Source organism: Haemorhous mexicanus, chromosome 5, assembly GCF_027477595.1.
Source record: "Haemorhous mexicanus isolate bHaeMex1 chromosome 5, bHaeMex1.pri, whole genome shotgun sequence".
In the NCBI taxonomy this organism is placed as follows: Eukaryota; Metazoa; Chordata; class Aves; order Passeriformes; family Fringillidae; genus Haemorhous; species Haemorhous mexicanus.
Window position 1 is genome coordinate 10,681,206 of NC_082345.1, and position 26,847 is coordinate 10,708,052.

General features: G+C 40.4%; 1 protein-coding gene across 1 annotated transcript in view; it reads right to left on the minus strand.

The window, feature by feature from the left end:
* Positions 1-26,847, minus strand: part of TBXAS1 (thromboxane A synthase 1) — a 231,720-nt gene that overhangs the window by 95,346 nt on the left and 109,527 nt on the right. The window contains exon 6 of the mRNA XM_059845873.1: positions 4,727-4,843. Within this exon, the coding sequence (XP_059701856.1) occupies positions 4,727-4,843 (117 nt within the window). The remainder of the gene's footprint in view (positions 1-4,726; positions 4,844-26,847) is intronic.

The window sequence follows — 26,847 nt, forward strand, 5'->3', positions numbered from 1 at the left end:
TTTGCTGTATAAATCCTGGCAATATGCTATTTGGCACATAACAACAATTAGCTCCTGATTCTACATATGCACAGTACATGTGGATCTTTGCACTATTCAAAGGCATCAGAGTCACATTCCTCTAGTTAGATGTGGCCCTCAGTATTCATCAGTATTATTATTTCCCTTATTATTAGCATCCAAACTAAAAACTAGAAGGCTGGATCATATTCACTGTAGGCAGACACACTGGAGACTTTACTGTTCACAGACAGCAAGAAGAAGTAGTGTTGGGCCTCTTGTCCCACAAATGTTATGAAACAGAAAGGAGGGAGAAGGAGAAAGAATACATCCCTAACACAGGAATTGCTTCTCTTCCAGATTTCAAGTCTCTGAATAAAACCAGAAAATGAGCAGAGTGTCAGAAAGATGTATTGTGAGAGGATTTGTTTCCATCACTTGAGAGTGCAGCTGTGCTATTCCTGGGCACAACTTACCAAAATGAGCAACTCAACAAGATATTGGCCTGTGACTCAAGTTCATGCACATTTCACGTACCAGTTTTTACATCAGTGATTTGCTTTGCCTTGTGTGAGCACACTTGCTTTGTCCACAACAACAGCAGTTTCCAGAGACACTCCCAAAATGCCTTTGACCAATGTGCACAACTAACAGCAAATCAAGGAAACCTTAATGGTTGGACTGTCAGATCTTATGTCCTAGTGGGACATGAAAGATCTCCATGCCTGAGAGTGACACTAGAGGATTTTTCTGCCATGTTATTACAAGTTCTGCTTTATGTCTCCCTTTGTTTGAAAGAAATGGCTCAACACAAACTCCACTTCACAGGTTATTTAGGACAAGGCTACATTAAGCTGTGCTCTCTTCTTTAATTTTTGTGTTCTGTTTTGTTTAAATGGTTTGTTAATGGAGGAAAGGAACCCTGGCATACTGATAGGAGATGACAAGACTACTGCAGCACCATCACAATAAATAAAAATCAATAGGTTTTCTGCTGGTGTTGGCTGTAAAAGAGAGTAGAGCTATTTATCAAGTCTGACAAGGGGTCCAGAACTGCAGGATCATCACAGGCACCACAGCAAAAAGAAGAGGAACAAAATAAGAAATACTAAATAGGGAATCAAGGTTGGTACAGCAAGATCACTAACATGTCAGCTTGTTTCAATACATAACAGCTGAGGAGAGCATGACAGGAACACGGGAAATGTTTCTATTACTTAGAGCCTCTAGGTGTTATAACTCACCAATTCCTCATGAACTAGATCTTGGATCAACTTTCAGGGATTGGTGTTGTTCCCGCTTTAAAGATAAAAGTTTTTTCATGTGCAGAGAATTTAAGTAGCTTCTGTCAGATCACCCAAAGGCAGTCAAGGGCAGAGCTGGAAGTAACATTTCTTGGGTTTCTTGCCTCCTGTCTCTCATTTCTCATTCTTAGTGCTCCCACAGCAATGGCACTATGGGGTTCACTCAGGGGTCTTATTGGAAAGAGCTTATTATTAGATCTGCTACCAACTCCAGGGGCATCTCACACGGGATGCTCCTCAGTCTTACTGCAGGATTAAGCTTGTAAGTCTACTGCTTTATTCACCAGCACTGTAGTATTTGTGTTCAGTGCTATCTAGCCACACCTTCCTCTAGCTGGAGTGGACTCCTTTGGTAATCTTTACATGCTTGTTAGAAAAAGAGAATTAAAAAGGGAGAACACCCAAGACACAGAAATCCATAAAAGCAACAGTGAAATGGTGCACAGCTTTTAAAGACAAATTGAGAAAAGAGAAAGCTGGAGAAAATATCAGAAACTCTTGAAAAATGTTACTAAAACAACTCTCTGCAGACACACAGAAATCACTATATTGGCTACAACTCTATAACCTCTAGTTTCAGTTCATTTCCTGTAACTTTGAAAAACTCAAAATTTCTGGAATCATCTTTTCATCATTTGCTGGCTGGCTGTTGGAGATATTTGCCGTACTACGGGGAAATCCCTCAAGCTCAGTGAACTTCTCAATGACATTACACCACTTCTTTGAAGTGACAAGGGCAAAGCTCACCTCTGCCCACAGCCCCAGGTGCCTCTGTGGAGTAATGCAGATTAAATCTTAGCCACACACATTAGCTGTGTCTTGAGCCTTGTCCTCCAGCAGCCCGGCCAAAGTGGCTTCTCACTTCTCACTTGTGCTAGCCCTGAAACTGTCCTTTCTTGAGTTTCTGAAACAGAGATATCAGGAACCTGTGTCTTGGAACTCTGTGTCCCTTGGTGCATCTTTCATCTGAAGTGATTGCTATGGGGAGCACAAGGAGTTGTTAACATTTGCTGCTCTGTCACAGGCTAACAGCTCCCAATTCTTTTAGAGCATCCAGACACACAAGCCTATATTTTGAGTGGCACCAGGGGCTGCAGCACTCAAGGGGAAACCCTCTCCAAAGACACTCCTGAGGTCTGCAGTCTCTCCAGCATCACTGCGGAGTCTGCATAAAGCAACAAAGTTAGGGCAGTCATCCAGAGTGAATGACTTTGGTGTGGGGTTTTGTCAAAGCAATTGATATCTTGGAAGGAGAAATAAGAAATGTCCTAGTAATATTTATAAATATGTATAAAATAACATATCTAGGTTCTTATGCAATAAATTAGTACCAAATTTGTGTTTGTAATTCAAAGCAGAGAGGAAGGGTTTATTATAAACAGGATGTCTTGCAGATAATGCTGGTTACTCTGTAGTATGGCCAATACTAGAACATGGTAGTTTTGTTTCCATGCTGCTGTAGAGGTTCTGAGAGAGTACCAAATATGGGAGAGTTAAAAAGTGAGATCATAATTAATGAGCATTGATTTCCTTTGTAAAGTGTTGGTATGGCTTCTAAATTAAGCAACAGCAGGAAAAGCACATGGGCAAGGACTTAAGTTGCATTAACTTCAAATCCCAGTATTGCTAACATATTTGGGTAGAAAATTAAATGCAAGGCTGAGTAGCATGTCCATTCAACAGTGGTTCCTAATCTCACATGGGCTTACTGCAAGTGTCAGTCTGTGTAGGGATGGACAGACTTCTGGTGAAGGCAGGGGGGAAGAAAAGCCAAGTTGAACCTTTCAGAGAGACCTGCCCCACTCCTCATTTTCCCACTAGCTGTTGAATGGGAGGAGAAATTGACAATTTCCAGGTCACCCTAAGCCCATGCACAGTCACACGCCTTCCCACAGAGCTTGGAAGAGGCAGCACGGGCAAAGCTGATTATCAGGCTAAAAATAAATATCTCAATCTTTGCATGCAAGACAGCTACCAGGCACTGGCCAGCCCTCCCTTTTACCTCCTACCATTACTCCTGCAGGCCACCTCCATCAACAAGACGTGCAAAGGGAGTGCCACAACTTCTCCTCCCAGCCCAGTTGGATCGGCCAGACCCTGCAAAGCCGTGCATGCCCAGCCCCAAAGCAGGATCCCTGAGGCTCCACTCTCTTGCCCTCACCGTGCTCCCCGGCCAAGCCTGCCTGGAAGGTGCCGGCAGAGGTTGCTCTCCACAAATTGAGGGGAGTGCAGCGTTATCTTTTGTTAGTCCACGAGCAAAGAGCCAATGACCTGCAATAAGGCAGACTAATTTCCGCCAGCAAAATGCAAAACTCTCCTCTCCCCACCACGCCATGTGCAACTAATCGCTTGCATATTTAAACACCCTCGCCTTGCTGAAATTTCGTGATGGAGTTGGTGACAGAGCAAATGTCAGGGCGCATAACCAATGGCATTGTCAGTCGTGATTAATCAGCATCTCCGCCAGGCTGGCGGCCAATTAGAATTTACCATAATAAGGAGGTGACAGCCGGCGTTGCTAGGCGACCGCTGTCTATAGAGCTGGGAGAGCCAGACACATTTAGATGTTACTGTGGATTTCGACAGCGGCATGTCAAAACAACACAAGCGTCTGCCCAGTGGAAAATTTTACAACCCAGGACTGGGCACCGGAGTGAGGCATGATTCCCTTTCAGAATAAAACATAAAAAAGAAGAGGTGATTTTTTTTGTTGTTGTGGGGCTGTTTTTTGTAGTTCTCCTTGAAAGAAGACTTTAGCCAGTCAATCATTTATATACATTTAATTAAGAGATATCGTATCACTGGAACGGGACTTTGTTACTGGGTAATGGGTTCCCATGGCTGAGCAAATGCTGATACATTTATAGGAAATTAGCAGCAGGTCAGCACAGAGACGTTTATTTTCAGTCAGAGGTATTTATCTGGCAATGACATTCTGTTCCAGTGACTTATTTTATTATATGAAAGGATTAAAGAATAAAAGGAGGAGGGAAAGGGTAGGAGATGGAGAAATGAAAATAGACCGACATCAGTTCCTGTGTTAACATGAGAGTTGCTGACTCTGCATATCAAGAAAAGCTATGTTCCAACTGGGAGCAATAACCTTTCCTGGACTTAAGTTTACTCCTAATAGGGCAGAGGAGAGGAAGGGGTCAGGGTCTTTCTTGTGTATGCAAGACTTTCATGGACAAACTGACTTAAACAGAAGAAGACAGAGAATCATATCCTCAGATGAGCTATTTGGATTTTCACCAGTCTATGATCTGAACCATGCCATATGGAAGCTCTGCTGCATGTGCTCCTCAGGTCTAAATAAAGTGGCACAAAGTAGCAGGTTTTACCTATCCTTAATATGGACCTACATAAGGCAGATGCCAGCACAAGTCTTCTAAATTCTGAAAGCAGCAATGTCTACACCTTACCTCTTTCAGCTTGGTATCGCTGAAGGCTGGGGTCAGGAGGCTCCGCACAAACTTCCATCTGTCATCACGAAGACAAAGGATGCTATCAAGCATTGGCTTGGATATCAACTTCGGCTTCTAAGTTGAAAGAAAACATAATTCAATTTTAACACAAATGCAACTACAGCTACTCAAGACTGGAACTTGGGAAGATTGCTCAGGAATGGCATTGCACTGCTGTCCCAAGAAGAGAGGTTCAAATCAGCCCCAAACACCAAGCTAAACACGGATGAGGCTGGAGAAAATTTCTCTTTTGCTGCACTCATTTTCTCTTGGGCTTTAAAAGTCCTGGACCAACTCCTTTCTCAGACTGCTCTGGTTTTGATGCACCTGGTGTTCTCCTGAGATCATCTTCACTGAACCCTGGCTTCTTCCCTATCTTTTTAAGGTGACTGGCAAGAGGACTTGTCAACACCCCCTCTCCATGTGACATGAGTGCCAACACACCGCATGCTGGTGTTGGTGGGGGACAAAATTTCTGGTGACAGCTGGTATGTCAGACTGTTACATGCATTTCAAAAGCCTTCAGAAAATATGTTGATTAGAAAGCAAGTTCCCCATCCTTACTCTGTTTATAAGGAACACTCTCACTAAGAAGTTGTGGCCTGTGACTCTTAGAAATGCAGCAGTTGGTCAAATATGGTAGCTTAAAGCACTGCTCCATGAAGTTCTGTACCAAAATGACTACTGTGAATTTACTAAATCTTCCCTGCCATCTAAGAAATTCTTGTCCAGAAAACAGTGATATTCACCAAGGAAGAAAAGAATATAAAAGACAAAAGAAAAAGCACATCATAAAACAACACACTTCTGAGTGGAAGAAGCATCAGAAGATGTCCAGCCCCACAGCACAAAATACTACATCTTTTACTATGTCAGAAGATGTTTCCTAATTGTTCCTGAAGACCTCCAATAACAGAGATTCAATAACCTCCCCACTCAAACTCTTCCAGTGCTGCACAACTTTTACCATGGCAGCACAATCTCTCTCTCTTGCTGGAACTTTTGTCTTTGTGCTGTCCAGGCATAGAAGCTGGGTTATTCTCCCTATCATTGCAGCAGCCCATACATACAGAAGGCTATAACAACAACTAAACACATTGCAGCCATCTACCCCACATAACACCATTTCACTCAATACATACTTATCAGTCAGGCTATCTAGGACTATTTGCTCAGTGTTGGTACTGTTCCTCTGATGGTCTTGCTGATTTACTTCTTTCTTAAGGTACAGTCCCTGTGACCCAACATGATACTCCATGCAAGAAAGGATTTTATTTCCCTCACCCCCATCCCAGACATTCTACAAGCTATATTCCTCTCTATTCTCCCTGGAATATTACATACCACAGCATGACACTGTACTCATGAACTGGTTTGTGGTTCCCTGCAGCTTTCAGACTTCTTTCTGAAAAATCACTCCCTAGGAAGTTATTCCCCAGCCTTTCTCCTTAAAGCTGGTTGTTCCCCAGAGTCATTTGTAGAACGTGTCCCTTTGAACTATGACCATTCCCTTTAAGATTATTTGTGCAAATGAGTAACACCACCTCAAATTTTAGCCCTTTCTTTCATAGCCTCTTTCATCCTTACCAGCTTTCTACATGAATTGTTAGTATACTCACTGCCAACATCTAAATCATTAACAAAATTACAGAACAATTCTTGCAAAGAAGGCACCCTGTGCTCCTCCCTTCCCTTCCAAGATGGACTGTTCCAAAATACATTTCAGGCATTGTACAGCAATGCCCCCCAGAAAAGCCACCCTAAATTGGTGGGTGTGGGCAGAAGGTCTACACTTCTCAGGTTACCAGGAGGTACAGACATATTCATTTGTGCATGTGAGATCTTCTGGATACTGCAGCAGCACCAGTACAGTTCCCCATGTTATCAGCAGAAACAGTATCCATTTTACTGGGAGTGACCCAAAGAAACCAATGATTTTGGCCATCCCAATGCCATCTGTTGATCCCTTTTGTCCTCTGACCTTTTCCTTTCAGTCTTTCTATCATTACTGCAGTACATGAAAAATGAATTCTTACAACCTGTTACACACCTGGATACTTTAATATCATTAAAATCACTATTTCTGATTTTATTGCTACTATATGCGATTTTTTTATCCTTTTTCTTGGAAATCTGACCTACTTTCCACTCTGTAAAAAAACAACTTCTCTTCAGGAGCCATGAAGAACTGGCAGTTTAGCTACACTGGTCTTCCACTGCACTTCCTTAGCTTTCCTCCTTATTGGAAGAGTTTGCACTTAATATCGTTTCTTTAGGGAGCTGCCAGCTCTCCTTAACACCTTTTTCCTTTACACTTGCCAAATTCTTACTACACTGCATAAGCTTGTAAAAAGCAGAAGCCTATTTTATATTGCAAACAGGCTAATGGGATAGTTTTACATTCTCAGCAACACCATCCAGTATAGTAAACTAATGTCACTGGGACAACACTACAAACCAGTTTTGAGCAAAGATGAGCAGCTTTCAAGTAGATAAGTACATATTAAGCTGAAGGAAGATATTGACTTAGCTACTGTCAAAACAGTAAGACTACTGTAAAACAAAATAAGGGCACTTTTAAAATGTATGTATAGACTATTCTATTTTGTACAATAACAAGGAAAACCTTGGATAGACTGTCAGAGTTGAAACATCTTGGACTGTTTTCTCTGACTAACCTCTTTAAATAAATAATCTGTTTTCTAACTTTCAGTTGGTATCTTTCCTGAAGATCACAAGGGCATCTAGAAAGAACATCACTCAGTGGAGCACTCCATCATTTGTTACAGATATTCAAAGGCACAGTAGAATCAGAAGAAAGAGCCTCTAGACAATTGGAAATGAGCATCATTCCGTCAGAAAGTCCTGTATGCTACCCTCTGCTCCACAGCTCTTCTGTGCTGCTAGGGCAGCCATTGACACCTAATCTTGACTCAGCTGGGCACTAAATGAGTGTTCCTTATATCTTCAGTCTTCATTTCAAACCCTGAGACCCAGATTGCAGTGCTCCTGAGTGCTCACTGAAATCAACAACAGGGAAAGTGCCTTGATCCTGTGACTGCATTAGTCCAAGAAATCAGGTCATTGAGTGCAGCCCCCAAATTAGCAAACACTCTCAGACCTGTGTTTCAACCACCAGCCTTCACTTCTGCTTTATAAAGTGGATATATCACATCACCTCCTCAGAAATGCTAACAATACATTAACATTTCTGAAGCACTCAGAAACTACAATGAAAGAGCTGAATAACAATTCCCACAAGGAAATTACCAATTTTGTCTTCCAAGCAAGGTTTAAATAGCATACGGAAAAAAAAAAAAAAAGAAAACCAGAAAAAATTACAGGGCAACACTTGGAAAAGTATTTTGCATCCAGTCCTAAATTGAAGGCTGCCCAAACTGTGCACTCTATAAGACAAATCTCTTTTGCAAGACAAAGCTCCACTTAGATAATAACAGATGTGATATAAATCTCACTGCATTTGTCTTGAAAGCAAATTCCCTTCCTAAACCCAAACATTCACCCTAAAAAGTGCTCCTAACTGCATAAAGACTGTATACAGCACATTCACAGAGGGACCCAGTTACTGAACAAAAAGCCTGTTAACTATAATATTATAACTACAACACTAACTATAGCATTGCCTTTTTAGCACTCTACTTTATGACAGCAATGCTCCCTTAACATAATTTTGGTGTGCACAATATTACATACACATAAATGCTGCAAGGAAGGAAAACCAGCTTTGGCCATATATTATTTTACTCTGTGTCTTTAAAACTGGGCACACAAAAATATATTTGTGTTTACTGGAATACCATCAGCATGACTGACAGTGTACAGCAGATTTCATTTATCAGGTTTTCTTTATTGTTTCTGCAAACACTTTCCTCCTAATTGCATAACCTGTGTTACAGGTTCATATAGCAGGAATGAAAATGGATTTGGTATGAGAATGAGTCTGAAGTATCTCAGTGAAAGATGAAGTGTAATCTCTTTCCAAATGGACAAAATACTAGATGTATCTAAAAAATCTTGAGCTTATAAAAATCACCAAAAAAATTACCATAGGAGGCAGCTGTAATATTTTCAGGGGTGGTATTTTGGTTTTTGGGCAGCAAAGAAGGTTGTTTTTAAGTCAAAGGCAATCAGGATTATGCTCCATCTAGCATTATCTAAATACTGAACAACTGCTCTGTACTTCTTTCTCTGGTATAATCAACTATTTCTGGTACAGCAAAGCTCCATGAAAACTACTGGCAGCATGGTAATCTCTTGCAGTGTACCTTCAAGTGCTGCTGAGTTCCCACAACCACAGATACCATCAACCACAACAAGGAAAATTGGATTGATTTGCTTGCAAACAACTCCTTTAAAACATCACTGCTTTTAAAAGAGAAAACCCAATAATATTTGTAGACGAGGGGCATCTCTACAATTGATGCAAGAATTCCCTCCCCCCCATAAGGTGTTCCTCAGGATGGCCCCTCAGACACAGTTATTGGCAGGTCTGTCGTGAGTCAATTTGGCTTCATCTGGGTCACTAAATAATTCAGGCAAGTGAATTTTGGCTCTAAGGCCAAGTGGAACAGAACACCTCCTGTCCCCAAAGTTAAATCCCTTTCCCAAAAAGAGTGGAAATATCCAAACTGCTTCTGGTCATGGTACATGTTCTTCTCCTGAACTGTGCCCAGACCATGCCTGGGAGACAACTAATCAATACACAACAAAACTGGGCTAAGGAGCATGTCAAATGGATATCTGCAGGACCTATTCATGCACTAATATCCTGTCCCTGTTTTACCCTGGAGTACAACTGTAGCCTTCTGTGATTCATACAATATTTGTTCCTTTCCCAAGTTTGTCACTAGAAGGCTAGACTGAACCTCTGGTAGACAGCAACGACTGCCTAGAGCAGAAAGAAGGGTAACAGCACCATTATGTTCCCTTAGACACCTCTTATTTCTTTGGCAGAAAAATGAAGGATAAAGTTTTCCCAGCAGAAGGCAGTTAATGCAGCCATGCACTCTTTAAGTATCCTGAAGGGATGAATCTTCAAAGGAGCTAAAGGACACCTTTAAAGACCTTTTAAAACCACTCACTTCCACGGAACCAGCTGCTAATCTTCTCCATGTGCTTTGACAACACACTGAGAAACAAAACTCTATAAAAAACAATATCTCAGACACTTTGTTATCTTAAACTTAGATTTAATCATAGTCCACTCCTAAGAAAACCAATCAAAAACAATTTACTTCTACAGCAGTCAAACATCAGCACTCAGTCTGCTCAAATTCAAACAAGGAAATAAGCTCTAGAGCACCCAAAATCCCACATCCAAACAGTAAGTCCAACACTAATTCTGGCATTAGTCATCCCTAGCAAAAAGCATTTGCCTGCATGTAAGCTTTCTTCTAGTCCTGCAGCTGTTGTGGGATCCAGCTTTAACTGGAATCCCACGCCCACGCTCCCCTGAATTTTAGCCCCAGTCTTAACCCTACAGCCCACACCAATGACAGCCATTTGCTCCTCTCTCCTTCAGCCTTTCTTTGGTACTCATGGGGACTTCAATGTCCAGAGTTAAATCTAACTCTTGGTTCCGCCCCTTTACTCATTTTGGGGAAAATTTTGGGGTATATTCCCAGTGTGGGGGATGGCTTCCTCCCCAAGGCAAGTTCCAGAAGCCATGAGCAGGCAGCAGTACTTGCACATCACTGGGTTAACTTGTTCCTCTTCTTATTTTCAAAAAGGTTTGATGTCCTTTTCTTGCTAAAAAGGCCCTTGTGATTAGGCATTACCATCCTGTTTAAGAAATTGCATTTTTACACTGAATTTAATGAAATGAAAGTTAATAAAAAATGAGATAGAAAATTCATAGCTTGAAGACAAGACACTATCCCCATACCTCAGACAGGAATTATAATAAAATCTCTTTTTAAGATTACTCATTCAACTCCCCTTGACTGACAGGTCATCACCACCAGTTCAGCCAGCAGGTGGAACCAGCAAACCCATGAACTGCCCATATGGTATTTCATCCAGTCAGTGGCAGTGGCGTGACACTTAACAGATCAACATAACACTTGCTCTTAAAAAAAGCAACAGAAGAAAAAATCCCTGAGATATCTCCAGGAATACATCTTACCAAGCTTGCAGTAAGTAGATCATGAAAGTGGGAAGGCAGGAGATGCCTCCATATATTAGCTTTAAAAATTCCCTTTTGGTAAACTGATACAGTATATTCCTTCCAACTTCCTTGGTGTTTTAAGTCATGCTCAGCTCTCCCTTTATTCATGACACTCAACGACACATTGTGTAGTGTTTTTTGACTGAGCAAGGAAAGTACTGCATTGCATGTTTTCAAAACCCAAAACAGAGCTCATTTATGTCATATACCCTGTAGCTCATTGCTGTTTCTATCTGGAAGGCCCTTGCATACACAGATGTTATAGCCACACATCTCTTCAAAGCATGCAAAATTTTTCTCTTCACAAATCATCATCTCATAATGAAGCAAGACCAACACCTCAGCCCAAGATCCAAGCCTTTGCAGAGGGCAAAGGGCTGGCATTGCCCACTGAGGGCTGTGTGCCAGTGTGGGAGACCACCGGACCTCTCTCACCCCTCTGCTGTGACTGTGAGGGGCCTCCCATCCATGTTAAATCCGAGGGAATTGCTACACACAGGAGTTGTCTCTCCCAAAGCAGGCTCACTCTTCCTTTGCCTTTCCAAAACTCTATTTCCAAATCCTCAGATGCCACACATCCCACACTGCTGCTCCCAGGCAGCTGAAATCAATCTTTCCTTGCCCATTAAAATTATGGGCACAGACACTACTTCACAAACACATTGCTCAAAACCCTCCCAGATCACCAGCTCTGCTAACAGTCTATTACACTTTCATCCCCTCTTCTTTATCAGTCTAAAACAAATTTGATTTTAGTATGTGTGATTCAGAAGGTGATCTTACAGCTTCAGGGGGGAAAAAAATCACCAAACTTACTCCAAAACCCTCATATTGTTTGCAATTTCATAAAAATGTCCAGTAGAAGTTTTCAGCTTAATTTGAAATCAACATGCCTGCAGAGAAAAGGAGAAAATGTCCACGGATTATCTATTTCATTAAGCTTTTAGGTTCTCCTTGGTCATTAAGGTTCTTCAAAAGAGTGTGACAGGGTAGAATTGGTTTCAGTGATTACAGCAATTGTCTTTCATTCTACTCAATAGATCAGACTATACAAAAAGGCATCTCCAAGCAGGTTCTTTTGTTATCAAGTCAGGATCTTCAGCAACTAATAACTACTATTCCTAATTACTCATTGGAAAAATGGCACAGCCAAGCCCAGCTTACAAGTAAATACTGGCTATTTTTCCCCTCTGTGGCAAGCAGCCTGGAAACATCTGTTCTTGTCTCTGCAAACATTCTCTTAAGTCATGGTTTTGTCAATAGAAACCAAAGCGAGTCATTGCAATGAGGTAAATATAACCATCCATAACTGCTAAAACAAACACATATGGCCTCCTGCAGTCTGACCCAAACTGATGCAAGTCACACGTTCCATTTGTTGGTGTAAGCAACACCAGAATTAAGCCCATGCATTCATGAGTTTGCATATGGTGGTCAGTTTGCACATTTGGGATCAAAACAATCAAAGCAAAGAAAAAAGCACTTGCTCTTCATTAATTAAGAATTTTGCTATTATAAACAAATTCAGGTAGTACTATAGAACCCATACTCTATAGACAGTTTCTGCTGAGAAGCAGTTTTTAAGCACGTTTAAATCCACTTTCCAGCTGACATAACTGGACTTTTTAATATTGGATAAAGTTATAGGACTATTAAAAGCCTCTCTGTTTATACACACTTCTCCTCAAGGAAAGGTTGAGGACCAGAAAGTTCCTTTTACAGTATGTAAAGAGTATTTGGAAAAATGCAGTCCCCAATAACTTTTGGTACACATATGTAGCCATGTTTTCAGTCACTGGCATATGTAGGAGTGACAGGCAATGCCCATAAGAACGTTGGCTAGGTCTTTTATTTACACAGGACCATTTTAATCCCTGCTCTGCTCATCCAGGGACATACCTGCAGTAACCTTAAAGCTTCTGGAGAATACCAAGAGAGATTGTAAGTGCCACTCACCATACCACTGCCTGTCCTCTTGGCTGCTGACTCAAATGCCTTGGGTATGCAGCTAGATACCTCAGAAAAAGTTCACCAAAATGAGCACAGACTTATCCAAGCTGCCATGACAGCAACGTAGGAAGAGTCCTACACTTCCTTTAGGTCTCATCACCTTGCTTCTCATGGACATAATAACAAAACATATTCCAGAAGAGAGGTAACTACAGCTGTGACCAGGGATTACTCCCTTTCTTACAACTGCAGAGTGAAAGAAGTCATGGTAGTAACCTGCTTTCAAATGATCACTGACAGAACAAAACTCACAGTGGGGGGAAAAAGTTGTAAATCCTTCCTGTGGATAAGGATAGGAAGAAAAATAAGGAAATAAGAATTATGAAGGAAAGAATTATTACAGCAGGAGTACAGGTTAGGGGGAGGGAGGGATGGCGTGAGGCCTCCTAGGCTGCAGAGATTCACTGACTTCTCTTTCATGGATGCCATGGACCACATAGAATTTGGCAGTGATTCAACAAATAAGGCTGCAAGGTCAGTGTCTCAAAGAATCACCTCTAAGTTTCTAGGTGGGGTACTTCACAGAGAGATGAGAGGACTGCCTTGGAATGATTTCCAGTAGGTAAATATGTGAAAGCCTTTCTCCAGGGGCAATTTGTCATGGGGGACTGCACTAGAGCAGCCTGGCTCCACCACTTTGTGATTCAAAGAACCATGTTTATTGCTGCTACATTTTCTGCAGCGCCTGAGCCACCAGCCGATTTCAAAGGCACACGTGATGGCCATCTCCTCTCAAAACAGCATATTCATAGATCTCCCACCTTGGACAAGGTTCAAAACTGCTAAGCTTCTGTTTGGTGATTTCAGCTGCTGAAATCAGCAGCTCCAAGGGATTTGAGGCACCTCAGAATATTAGCTATTGCTGAGCAAGAGTTTTAAATCTGTATTGTCAAATTAAGCTCCTCAAATAGGGGTTAAATGCTAAGGACCTTCTGGTCACTAGCAGAGGTAAGCGAGGCAGGTGAAGGGGAGGCTTGCCAATGGCTTAGTTTAAAAATATCACTTGCATGCAATGTTTTTATTTGGAGAAAAGTATATCTAGGAAATGTCACTTTTTAATGTACTTCATATTTTATTGACAATTTTAGTTTGACCTCTTCCACTCAGGTGTTGCAATACAGAAATAAAATTATATATAGGCCTGCGTAGCTTAAAATCTCAAAGCACCAAGAAATACTGAAAATAAAGAAGTGGCTAAGTAGCTAACTATGACCTAAAGGTGAGAGACATTTCAAAGGGTTTCTATCAGTCTTCCAAGCTGCCATGTAGCACCTAAAACTTGCTGCCTAATACCCCTTTTTCCATGTGACAACATCCTGATACACAAAACATACTTCAAACTGTCATTTATCTAATTTGAAACAGAAAATTTGGGATTATTATGGCAAACTGATGATCTCCAATATGTGCAAAACAATGCAAGAAAAAAGTATTTCATCTTTTCCCCCCCATGCCAAGAAGAAAATTTCAAAACAACGTCAAATGAAGGCAATAAAAGTTTTCTTGTGAGGGCTCCTAATGGTTTAAAAAACAAAAAATGGGTTCAAGATGATATTTCAATCAAACTATTGGAGGAAAAGGGCTATTAAAAATTAAAAACATGAATACAGCTTTCAGCTCAGGAAGTCAGCCATGGGCAGTCAGATATTAGGGGGACATTCTACAGGAAATACTGCTCAGCACTTGCTCTGCTCTTCTGCTCCTTCTCTAAGCATATGCTGCTAGTCCAAGTCAGAACACTCCCTGACTAAATACTTTAATTTTTAAGTTAGTTTTCTTTTCAAAAGTCATTCAGAAAGAAAACTCCATGTCAGCTGTAATGGCAGAATGACAAGCTGTCAACAAATCACATTTGCAGTACCTGCTCAGCTGAAGAACTTAAATTCCCTGCCTTCTACTTCACAATTCTTTCTAATTACATTAGGTGAATATTTACACATCAGGGGAAAAAAAAATATCCAAATTTCAAATAGTAAGATTTTCACACCTATCTGTCAAAACATTAATGTATTTTCCTGATAGCAGTAGCTGCTTTCGTTCCTCGTTTATTTGTCCCTCAAGAAGAGCTAGGCTATAAAACTTTCTCAGGAGTTCCATAGCACATTTTCAGCATTTTATCTTCCAAGATTTCATATTTGTGGTTATTGCCTAGTTTCAATCAAATAAATTAAAAAATCCTAATTTATGAAAACATGTTTTGACATGTTTATATGAAATAATGTTTGTGCATTTGCCTCTTACAAATTAATTTGAGCATATCCAGAATTAAATGTTTGTCATAAGATAATTTCAACAATAATAAAGTCCTATTGTGCACAGATAGCATTACAGGACTTATCACAAGTTCCCTAGAGCTTACAATTTCAGTAAAACAGCTTTAATTCACAAACCACCTGTAAGCAGACTGTTGCTCACATCACTCTTACTGATTTCTTCAAGGAGAGAATTTGAAACACTCCTCTGAGTACCAGCAAGTACCTCATCCAAATAAATTAACAGTATCAGCTACTTTTGTATTCCTAAACATTTTGACTTGTAATATGAAGCAGTGTGGATTATGAAACCTAAAGCATGCCACCATATCTTGCTATCTTAAGAGTTCTAGGATAAGATTAAATATTAAAAAACAACAAAATACTCCACAAATAGGAGTCCACACCACAGAGCTCACAGATCTCTTTCTGGCCAAACAGGCCTCCTTCAGGGGATGCAGCTTTTAGGGGGCCTGTTCCACTACTCCAGCTTCAGTTTTAGCACCATGATATGAAACAGAGGGGAGGATCAGAGCCTGAATTCTCCCCACTCATGGTGCCCCAAAAGCCAGCAGCAGAATTTCGGGCACAGACAAGCTGGGAGCTCAGCAAACACACAGGAGAGCAGAGCAAGATTTGGGATTTAGATTCTCTTTTATCAAGTGCCTGGGGAAGGAATGTGTGCCAGCCATGAGAATGAGACACCTGCAACCTTGCCCTGAGGATTAACCCCCAACAGCCAGGCACACAGCAATGAACAGCCTGGCTGGAGGTTCTGCCTGCTGGGATTTCTGTATGAAAAAGGAAAGAGGCTTCACTCTCTGGAAGGAGCAGACACCAGTGAAATTGCCAGGCTGTACCCATACTCAGCACACACATCACACTTGACTGCATGCACCCAGCATGTTATTTTTACTCGCAAGTTATTAGAATCTGCTCTTCCAAGGCCAGCTTTATTGGTGGGTGGGAGTTGCAGTTCCCAGCCATCAGTGTTGGCCAGCACAGCACACACTCCCACATCACAAGAACTCGTTCTGCATCTGTACAGCTGCTTCTCTCACACTTGAGGTTCATGCTGAACACCCCCAGCATCCAGCAGCCTGAAAAATAAAAGGGATGTTGAAACTGAAAAAAAATAACTCTCTGAGACATGTCTAAAACCCTGCTGATTTTTTTTACTTAGAATAATTCTTAACCCAAGGACAAACCTAAGTTTTTATAACCAAAAGTGACTGTCACTGCCAATATAAGATAAATGTTACCTTAAGCACAAAGGGAAGAGCTGAAAAAAGTGAAAAAATGAGAGCTGCCCCAGTTGACTACAAGGAGGGTAAAACAAATGAGTGCCATCCAGCAGCCAGGGCATTTAAAGAACATGTAATGTGACACAGTGAAACACCAGCAAGGAGCATATATTCCTTTTAATAATTCAAATCAAACATTAAACAAAAATAAAACCAGAGCTGGTTAGAGAAACTTAAATAAAGCCATGAGGTTTGCGAGAAACTGTCAATATTGCAAAATCAATTTCTTTCTCCAGGCTTTCTGAAACAAAAGAAGGAAAAAAGTTCTAGAAACTACCTTTTTATAGATGTTTTTGGAACAAAATAATTTTAGCTTGTAAATTGAAGCTGCTTTTTTTTATATTAAAAGCTGTAACTGAAACAAATTTTTGCAATCAACTTTTTATTTTTATTTTGGCTTTAAACTCTTCAAAATCATATATGACATGAAAATTTTGTCTTCCACACATTTCCTAATCAAATCTCAGAAATCACTTGGGCAAAGGTTTTGCTTTTTTAAATTCTTACTTCTGACAATATAGTATGCCATCAACTCCTACTGCAGTCAATTACAATTATATTAGGAGGATACTAGAGAGCAAAATAAAGCATTAAGAGGTTTGAAAATCTTAGGCTTAGGGCAGTCTTCGTATCCTAAAGCAAATGGATCCAATTCTTTAGTTATTTTATCATATACAATTTTTTCCCTCACAGGATCTCTATTTGATTTCTCACATTTAAGATTTCAAGAGGAAATAATATCCTGAAAGGTTTCAACATTGCACATAAATTTCATGTGAAATTAAAAAGTCACAAACTCAAGATTCTCCCCCTTCAGACATAAAGCTCACATGATGACTTGTAGAAATTCTTTGTCATTTGTAGAGTTCTGTCAGCAGAGAGCGATAGCAGTAAGTCAGTCTCCTCTAATATTTTTTTGTTGAGTCTATGTTTACTCAGATTCTTCAGGGGCTTATAAACTTAAGCAGTTTGGTCAGATTTTCAAAGTGGTTTTTATATCCAGCCCTTAACACTAGAGGGAACAAAGCCAAAGCCAAAGAAATAGTCTCTGGGTTTATTTTCCTCACAATCAATAAATAACCCTAACTTTTCCCTAGACATGGTCTCCAAAATAGCAAGACCATTCTGACTGAAAAATCCTAAATGGAAAATACTTATTGAAGCAGTTAAACTATGATAATCTAAAGAAAGGAAAACATTGTAATGGGAGACATTGGGCAACTTTAATTATAGATCTCACCATTGCCTCTGCAGCAGCACAGCTTCTTTGGAACTGATGAAATACCAATATAGGCCTGATGACATTTCAACTTGACTGAAGGTCAATGACTGGTTAAACTGGAATTTTTCTGAGCCACTGTTAAATTATTCAGAATTATTTTAGGAAAGCTGCATAAAAAGTGCAAGAGTGCAGTTTTAGCTTCATCTAAATGCACACACTGAGAATGGAAAAAGAAATAGGGAAACTGTCACTTGCAATTGCCTTGAAAAGGGAAAAAATAATATCTTGTATATCTTCAACTTATGATTAATCTAGCAGAAGAGAAGACAGTTCTTGTTTTTACTACTTATTTCCCCAAACCCTTTACTCAGGAACAAGCATGAAAGGGAAAGAAGAGGAATAGAACATTAGTTCAGTAAAGAATGTAATTATTTTTGTTTCTGTTGCTTTACACCAGTGAGAAGAGGTTGGCTGGCAGGAGTAAATAATTAACAATAATAGACGAAGACTTACTTTTGCTGCAGGACAGCTGTTTCCTGATCTCACTATATATGTTGCTGTATATGTTTCTGTGAGGCTCAATTGAGTCTCTTGGAGCCACCACCAAGCCTTCAGAAACAGATGAAGGAACATGAAAATGTGCAGTGGCCAGGTGTGCTCAAAGCAAGGAGCACTCATTACGCTGAAGAGCTGTGAGACATGCAGTGTAATAACTCGAATTTTACACCCCTCATCCTCTTCTCTTTCCCTTCCAGTCGTGGTGAATCAAATGCTGACAACACATCAGCAGCAGTGGCCAGTGTCCTGTGCCTTTCCTTGGTCATGGTCAGGAGCTGTGTGTTCGCAGCGTGGCGCTTCCACGGCACCCCCACAAGCCACAGCAGCACCATCCCCTCCCAAGGCTCAGATCAGCCAGCTATTTGCTATCAATTATTCACAACAAATGGTGCCAAGATATGTGGTTGTTATATAAAGGAGAATCCTCGCTAGAGAGTGAAACAATACCTGCCGACTCATTCCTCACTTGTGATCCTCCAGACTTGCAGCTGTAGCACGCAGTCAGCGCTGAGGAGCTCACAGTCCCTGAACATCCTTTCCCATTCTTGCAGAATGAAACATACATGGTGTAGGTCACAAGCAAAAAAATAACCAGGGTGCAAAAATTTTCAGCACAGAGTTAATTTTTAGCACAGAGTTAATTGCTAGGTAGAAGAGAACTTTCCGGGCTGTGGTTAGAGGACCACTCCAAACCCGCTGCATCAATAAAAGATGCTACGACCCCATCAGGTGTTCACCACTCCCCCTCTATTGGAGATAACCACCATTGGAATGGAGCTGGTGGAGAGCCCTTGGGAGCACTCGTCTGCTTAAGTGCTAAGTCAGCCTGCATGGTTTTGAAAATGTCCACACTGACACATAAACTAAGATGAATTTTCTTCTGAGCTGGACCAGAGGAGGAATGCTCACGTGATTCATGTTGCAGACCTTGCTGTGGAAATGGTGAGTCCAGTTAAGACATCTCAACAAAAGGTTGTTAGCACTGTGCTAGGTAAGAACAATATCATTATATCAAAAAAGAAAAAATAAAAAAAGGACCTTTCATACTTTTAAGTTCAAATATAAACATAAAGGCAGGCTAATGGATTAAGATATCTGAATGAATGTCTAAAGAAAGAACTATTCCCACTAGTTTGAAGATATAATGCCGCCTTTAAAATACTTTAAATGAAGAGCAAAATCTTTCAAGGATTAGCATAATTGCCCACATGTATCACATTAACTCTCACTGAAGAGGAATGGACTTGTGCACACACAAGAGCCCCCAGACAGAACTATCACAGTCAAAACAAAAAGCTTATCCACAAAAAAAAAAAAAAAAAAAAAAAAAAAAAAAAAAAAAAAAAAAAAAACCTCCCACCTCCTGGCATTAGTGTTAATAGAAAGGGTTCAAAATAGGATGGGGTGGGAACAGATTGGTGGCTGATGGAGTGAATGGGAGAAATGATGCTCAGATGCAATCTCTGGCACTGGAAGTCACCACAGCACTGGGTGGTGGAGGCCTGGCAGATAAGCCAGAAGGAAGATTACTGTCACTGTCTGCCCTGCTGTTCTGTTTTGAATTCTGCTGCTGGCCACCTTTGAAAGAGGACACTCAACCAGGCTAAACAGAACTTAGGCATGGTACATGACAACCATTCAAATATTACATAGTGCCATATCACTTCTACTCCAGTGCTGAACTACCACACTCTCAGGTACGTTCATGTAAATCACTCCTCTGTGCTGTGAAAACTTCTATAGACTTAAGAGGGTTCCTGTACCATCAGATGCTTCAAAAGGACTTTTTGTACACGAGCAGCTGAGTTACCTCCAATGTGGTTAAAGACATGGAAATAAAGTACTGGGTCTGAACTCTGACTGCTCAAGAGTGTAAAAAGGCCAACTCGGACGCTGTGATCTGAGCCTAGGTCAATTCTGTAACAAGTGACAAACTAATTACTCTTCTAAACAAAAGCAGACTGGGAAAGGCGAGAATCAAAGGACATGACAATCTACTATATGTCAAAAATAGGGAAAATGAAGAAAATTGTGAACCAAACAACCAATCTACTACTGTCAAGTAACAGTTTCAGAAGTCAGAAATGAAGGACTGGTAAAAACCTGTGATATTAGACTAAGTTTCCCAAAAAAAATATTCACACAGGGAATGTCCAAAGAAGTAGGATAAGTTGAATTTCCCTTTAAAAAAACCAACAAATCAACAGAAATCAAAGGTCAGGACCAGCAAAGACCAGCAAAAACTGCATTGACACTCCACCTACTCATAACACAGTCAGCTAAGGGAAGGATTAGATAAGGAAGCAATAATGTATTTAAACAAGAAAAAATATTAATCAGACTTATGATTTCACATATTTTATCCAACAGTAAAACATGTTCTTTAAACAAGGAACAGAGCCCAAGGAATAGATAGTCCTTTCCTGCCTGTAAGTGCTATTTCCCTTCAATGTTATTATTCGGTATTAAAAAAAACCTGCTGCAAACCCAGTAAATAAAAAGCCAATGTAGGTTTGATGAAAGATTGGTTCAGAAGACTGCTTTTGGCCTGAATAGAAAGATATGCTTTCATCCTGTTTTGACTATACTCATACATTTACCTAACATAATTGGATGTAGTTAATATTGCAGGAGCCTTCAAGCAGCGCACATTTCCCTCATTAGTGGGTTTAAAGCCTTAATGATATCTCCTGTGCTGCAGAAAAGCCCAGTGTAGGCTTCAAAAGTGATTGGCAAGTTTCAACAGGAGAAAAAAACTGGGGGAAGGGAAGGCAAAAGCTAATAATACTCTGGTCTTGTCCTCTTCAGTTGTTTAGAAAAGGAAATCTTGCAGAATGATTGAATGCAGAAGAAAACAGAGGTGAGGATAAACAAGCCAAAATAGATAATTTCAAAAGCTGACCTCACAGTAACTCAAATATGTGAAAGGAACAGGGAGTAGGTAAAAAGGGGGAGTGACCCTTCACATACCTGCAACACATTAAGACACACACATACTTAGTCCTACACAAACTCCTGATGGCACAAACAAGTGCATATGCGCTGCATATTGTCAAATCAGCATCTTCATGCACCTGCAGCAAAATCACCTTTTCACAGTTTCAATATGCAGTATTTCCCACCCCTCCACCCCCCCGCCCCTTCAAATCTCAATAGATTGGCAGGGAAGCCTTGAATTGGAAACAGAATGTCACAGTATACCACTAACAAAGCACATGCAAAGGATTTGGGGGTTTGTTGTTTGTTTGTTTTGTTGGGTTTTTTATTGACTAATTTTGACCATTTTCCAGGAACAGAAATTTCACAGGCTGATTTAGCTTCAAAAGAAGCGTAATTATGTACAGCTGTATTCAGTATTTCTTGACTGCCTTGAACAAGCAGTGAAAGGGAGATTTGCACACATTATCAGCCACTATCATTAGTGCTGTAAAGTACCTAATCCATCTGGTGTTGTGGTGTCTACCTAGGAGCAGGTATTGAACCTCTGATGGCTGCAGTATAACAGCAGAAAGGGAGAGGGTTCAAAATTAACAAAACAACACAGCAACCCAAGTTGTTTCTTGATGCTGGATTGTCCTTGTGTTTGTGTCCTCCCATGGTTTTGCAAAGCATTTTTATGTGTACAGGCATGGAGAGTGGAGAATTAAAAATGTAAATTTCATCATGTGGTTTTGCAGTCTTCACAGGGGAAGAGGTAGCAGGATACCATGGTGATGGCAGCACTGCAGCCCATTAATAAACCACAGAAAGACTCAGGGAGAGATTCAAATACTTAGACCCATGCTGAAAAATAACTCATTTCATAATAACTCCTGTGAAAAATAAGAGGACTGTGCATCTCAGCATCAGCTGTGGTCTCAACATGCTGACTCATCATTTCTCCGTGGGGGGCAAGGAAAGAGGAAACTTGTTTTTAAATCTTCTAGCCTCCTTACAGTCAACTGCATTGCTTTTATATTGCCAAGGTTTATGGCCCATAGCATTTGAAAACAGACAACCCACACCTGGAAAAGATAAAAAGTGGAAAGTTTGTATTTTGTATTTCATCTGTGTTTAACCGATGCATTTCCACCCTCACTGCCAGCCCTTCACACAGGGAATCAGCCACTTTTATTTGCAATCTGACCTGGAAATGTGAAAAATATTAGTGCTCATTTACTCAATTAGAGATTCGTAACTCAAGAAAACAAATTCATATGACCTACCTACACAACAATATGTGAGCCAGTTAAAATAGCATCCTCACTGGAAGTGTGGCTTTCTCCAAACCCAGCTACAGTCTGTCCCCCACTGCTGGGGAATGTGCTGAGAGCTTCCTCCAGGCACAACAACACAGGAAACCTTCCTCAAACAGCAAACTGCCTAAGTCACCACTCAAAGAAAATACATTGTCAATTAGAGGGTATCTTCAAGTCAGTCAACAGGACCATCCTCAAATTAATGAGATTTAACTACAGTCAGTGTTTAAAGATTGATTGCTTGTAAGCCGTTCCATGGCACTCCAGCCTACTGTTATTTATATCTTCCAAAACTTTCACAAGTCTTTATTGACTAGTCAAATGTTTGAGAAGAGACTGTGTTCATCCTATTTCCTACGAGAGGCAAACAGAAAACAAAGTCTCCCATTGAAGGGAATATCCCAATTCTGGACAGAATAAACACACTTGTGTAAATATACAGTCATGGCCCTCTAAATAAAATGAGAAGGAGTTGTGGTTTAGGAGTGGCACTCCCCAATTCTGTGCCCCCACTGAGATTCCCCAAACCATGATGCCAAACACTCCTGACTCCCCTGCTTTCCCCTCTCCCTCTCCCTGCAGCAGGGTGGAGAGGGGAACTGGAGGCAGGAAAGGTAAAGATCATGGGTTGAGAGAGAGTAATTTACTGGAACCAGCAGTGAGATAGGAAAATTAATATTAACAATATTCATTCAGCGACAATACCAGCGAGAGAGTACAAGAAAAGAAAGGATTCACATGGAAACATCCTGAAAATAAACAATACTGGATGGCTCCTTCCACCACATTTACTTGACCAGAAGGAACCCCTTCTCCCCAGAAGAGAGTCCCTTTTCCCCACCCCTGACAATGATGTGACATAAAAAAACCTCAGGGTCCTGGCCATGCCACCTCCCAGCTACTCAAAAAACTTAACCCTGTCCCGGCCAGAACCAGTACAATAGGTAAGCAGAAGCAGGGGCCAGGTGTTCCAAAGGTAAAGACAAATGAGCTCTCCCACTTCACAGCACACAGGTTTCACTTGGTTTCCTGTTCTGAATTAGAATCACAAATAAAAATTACAAACTCAAGATGATGATCCTCAAATACACTCAATTAAATCTGATAATGCTAACTTTTCTACTTTAGTTGTTTTAATACTTCAAAGAAGAAAGTACTTAAAAGGGGAATTGGGGGGGGGGGGGAAGAGCTTTTCATTAAAACTTTTTAATCCGCATTTCTGAAGCTTCTTTTAAAAACAAACAAAAAACCCTCCCACTCTAACTATTTCAATTAACAGATAAACCAAATCTCACCCATTGCCATCAGTCCTGAAGCACTCACATGCACTAGTGATACTGTTCAGCTGGAAATTCCCAACATACTCTTTTACATTTATTAAGGTGACAAAGCACTTCCTAAATGCTTCATCCTTGTGAACACAGGAATTCTGTAGCAAGGCCAAAAACTGAGCTTAGAGCTCCTAAATCCTGACCTAGAGCCCAAATCACAAAACCAGACCTCTTCTCACTGAGATTTCAGAGGATCAGGTGGCTCACAGAACATAGTCTACTAATACTTCAGTCCTTTCTTGAAGCCAAAGTCTGATTAATTTTACAGCCAATAGCAGTGATCATTTGACAACATTAGTTTTGTGCTATTAGCTTCAGCATATGGGGAATAAGGGACAATTTGTTTTGCATGCATAAAAAGACTTGCACAGTGTGAAAGAAATGACCCTCTCAATATTTATTATTTTAATTTTCAAATGCCTACTGCAAGCATATGCACTGCTACTTTAAAACATTTAAACAAAACTGAATTTAATTGCTCAGAAAAATTAACCTGCAAGCTCTCAAAGCAAAAAGGGGAAAGAGAAAAGGAAATCCTGAATTAAAAGTGATTTTATGAGGTATAGAAGGCAGCAAAATAATTACAAATATATTGACCAAGCTAGAAAAGTATTCTGGTATGTCTAGAAGACAGCCATGGGACACACTTGGGAAAGAAAGCAGATGTTAGAGCTGTTTACCCTCAGTGCTCCTAAACCATCAGGTCAAAACAAGGATAAGAGCCCTTGCTCAGCTTCCCAGCAGTGGAAAATCATTCAGGCATCTGGGCTCATGTGCCTGTGCAACAGCACCCACAAATATGCAGTCAAATTAATATTAAACAGAAAAGTGCCATACAGCCAAATTCATTCCCTGCTGACACGATTCCCTTTCTACACCGGTGCTGTACCAGACAAGATTTCAAACAGCTATGATCTAGGAGCTGTATAAAACTGGTAGGCAAAAAAAGCAAATCTTAATAAATTCACTGCTTGGACACCTTTTCACTTATCCTCCCAAGGCACAGAATGATTTTTGGAAGCACCGAATATTCTCAGCTCAGTGAGACCAAGGCTTATTGTACATGTGGCAGGATTGATGCTTGGATTTGTCCTACAAAGGCAGAGAGGGAGGGAAGAACACCTCAGCTCTGCATCACAAACAACTGGATGTTCAAGGCACAGCCTGCCACCAGGCATGATGGCTTTACTGCATCAGGAACTGAAATGCCACCACGCCATGCACAAAGAGGCATATTTTGTGACATTTCCATAATAAGAAATAGCACAATTGCTGTCTACAGTGCTCTAGAGAATGGAATAGAGACTCAGCCTCTTTTTAAATCACATGGAGATCCCAAATCAGTATATGTACATCTCTATGCATCCATAAATACACACAGATATGTATTCAAGCTCACATGCAGAAGTAGCAACTAATCATGGGACATGCTGGCTCCAGAGGTGTTATGCCAGTCACCTTCTGTGTCCTATATTAACCAAACAAAAAACAAGATGAAACAGGATGAAGGAGTGGAAAAATGAAAATAAAAAAAATCTAAACAGAATGAAGGAGTGAAAAAATTTAAAGCACATTCCTTCTCTTTGCAGCCACAAACCCCCAGCATGTATTTAAAACTAAATATCACAATCAAACTAAATCAAACTATTCACACACACCAGATCATCACTTTATATGAAGCCATCCCACTGAATGGTCATTTTAAAGCATGGAAAAATGAATAACTCCTTTTACATATAAATATGTATGCATATATGTGATGTTTTCTCATTTGTTTGACTCATTTTCCAAGTACTGACTTGCCTGCTGTCACTGTGTCACTGGTGCTCCAAACCCTGTGCCCATGTCAAGGTGAGCTTCCAGCAAAGTTCATTCATCATCTGTTTACAAACTGAATTCACTGAACTTCACAACAATAATTTCTAAGTAAACAAAGAAATTCACATGAAAGGATGGCGATGGCATTGACACAACCAGAAATAATCCTAGGAAGTTTAACTTGAAGAAAAGAAACATTTCTGAACCAAACAACCAAAGGGTACAGGGTCAAGGCAGCATGCATATGTTTCTTTTGGCAACACTGTAGAACTTTTCATCCCTTATGAGACAACATATGAGTATGTTGGCGGGTTCATTTTTCAAAACAAAACTGTAAAACTGTATTTGTGAGAGAGATGGAACAAACAGCCCAGCCCATAAGCTGGATAAGTCTCCGGGTTTGGATAGGCAACTGAATTACCACTTTTTACTGAAAGCCAGCACACCAGTGGGGCTGATGCTTGTTCTCTAAAAGTCAAGGCAGAAAGCAGCAAGAAAGATCTTGCACAGGACATGCATGCGATGCTTTACTTGCAAAAGGTGAAGAACACAGATGTACACAGGCCAGCTCCTGAGCTGAGCTTTTTGAAGCCAGTTGTAACATCCCAGTCCTGCTCTGGAGACACTTAATCATTATCAGTCAGCGTAGAGTCATCTAAAGTTAATATGTTGATTTCTGCTGACTGAGGTCTTGACCCAAAATTCACAGAATTACAGGATGGCTGAGTTTAGAAGGGCCCTCTGGAGGGCATCTTGTATCAAATTTAGATAGATCTTTTGATACAGTAATATACAGTTTTCTCTCCTCTAGCAAGAGACCAGAAAGAACAGCCAGTTCACGAATATGTCAGGCATCCTGGACCACAACTGAACAAAATGCAGAAAATAGGTTCCTTCCTAGTTGGTAGTTGAATTTTATTTGTTTAATGCTCTAGGTAAGCCTGAAGCTTTATAGGTTTACCAAAATATAGATGATGATGATGAAACAGCTTAGTGTAACTGACAAATTACACATGTGAAAAGAATAATCAGATCTTATGTGGATCAACTCAAAGACGAAGAGAAAGAATAGATAAGCAAAAAGAAAAGAAGCTCAAGCAACTCACTTTTCCTTCAAAAAGGATGCAAGGATTTTGTATCACGTTCTATTCATTCCTGG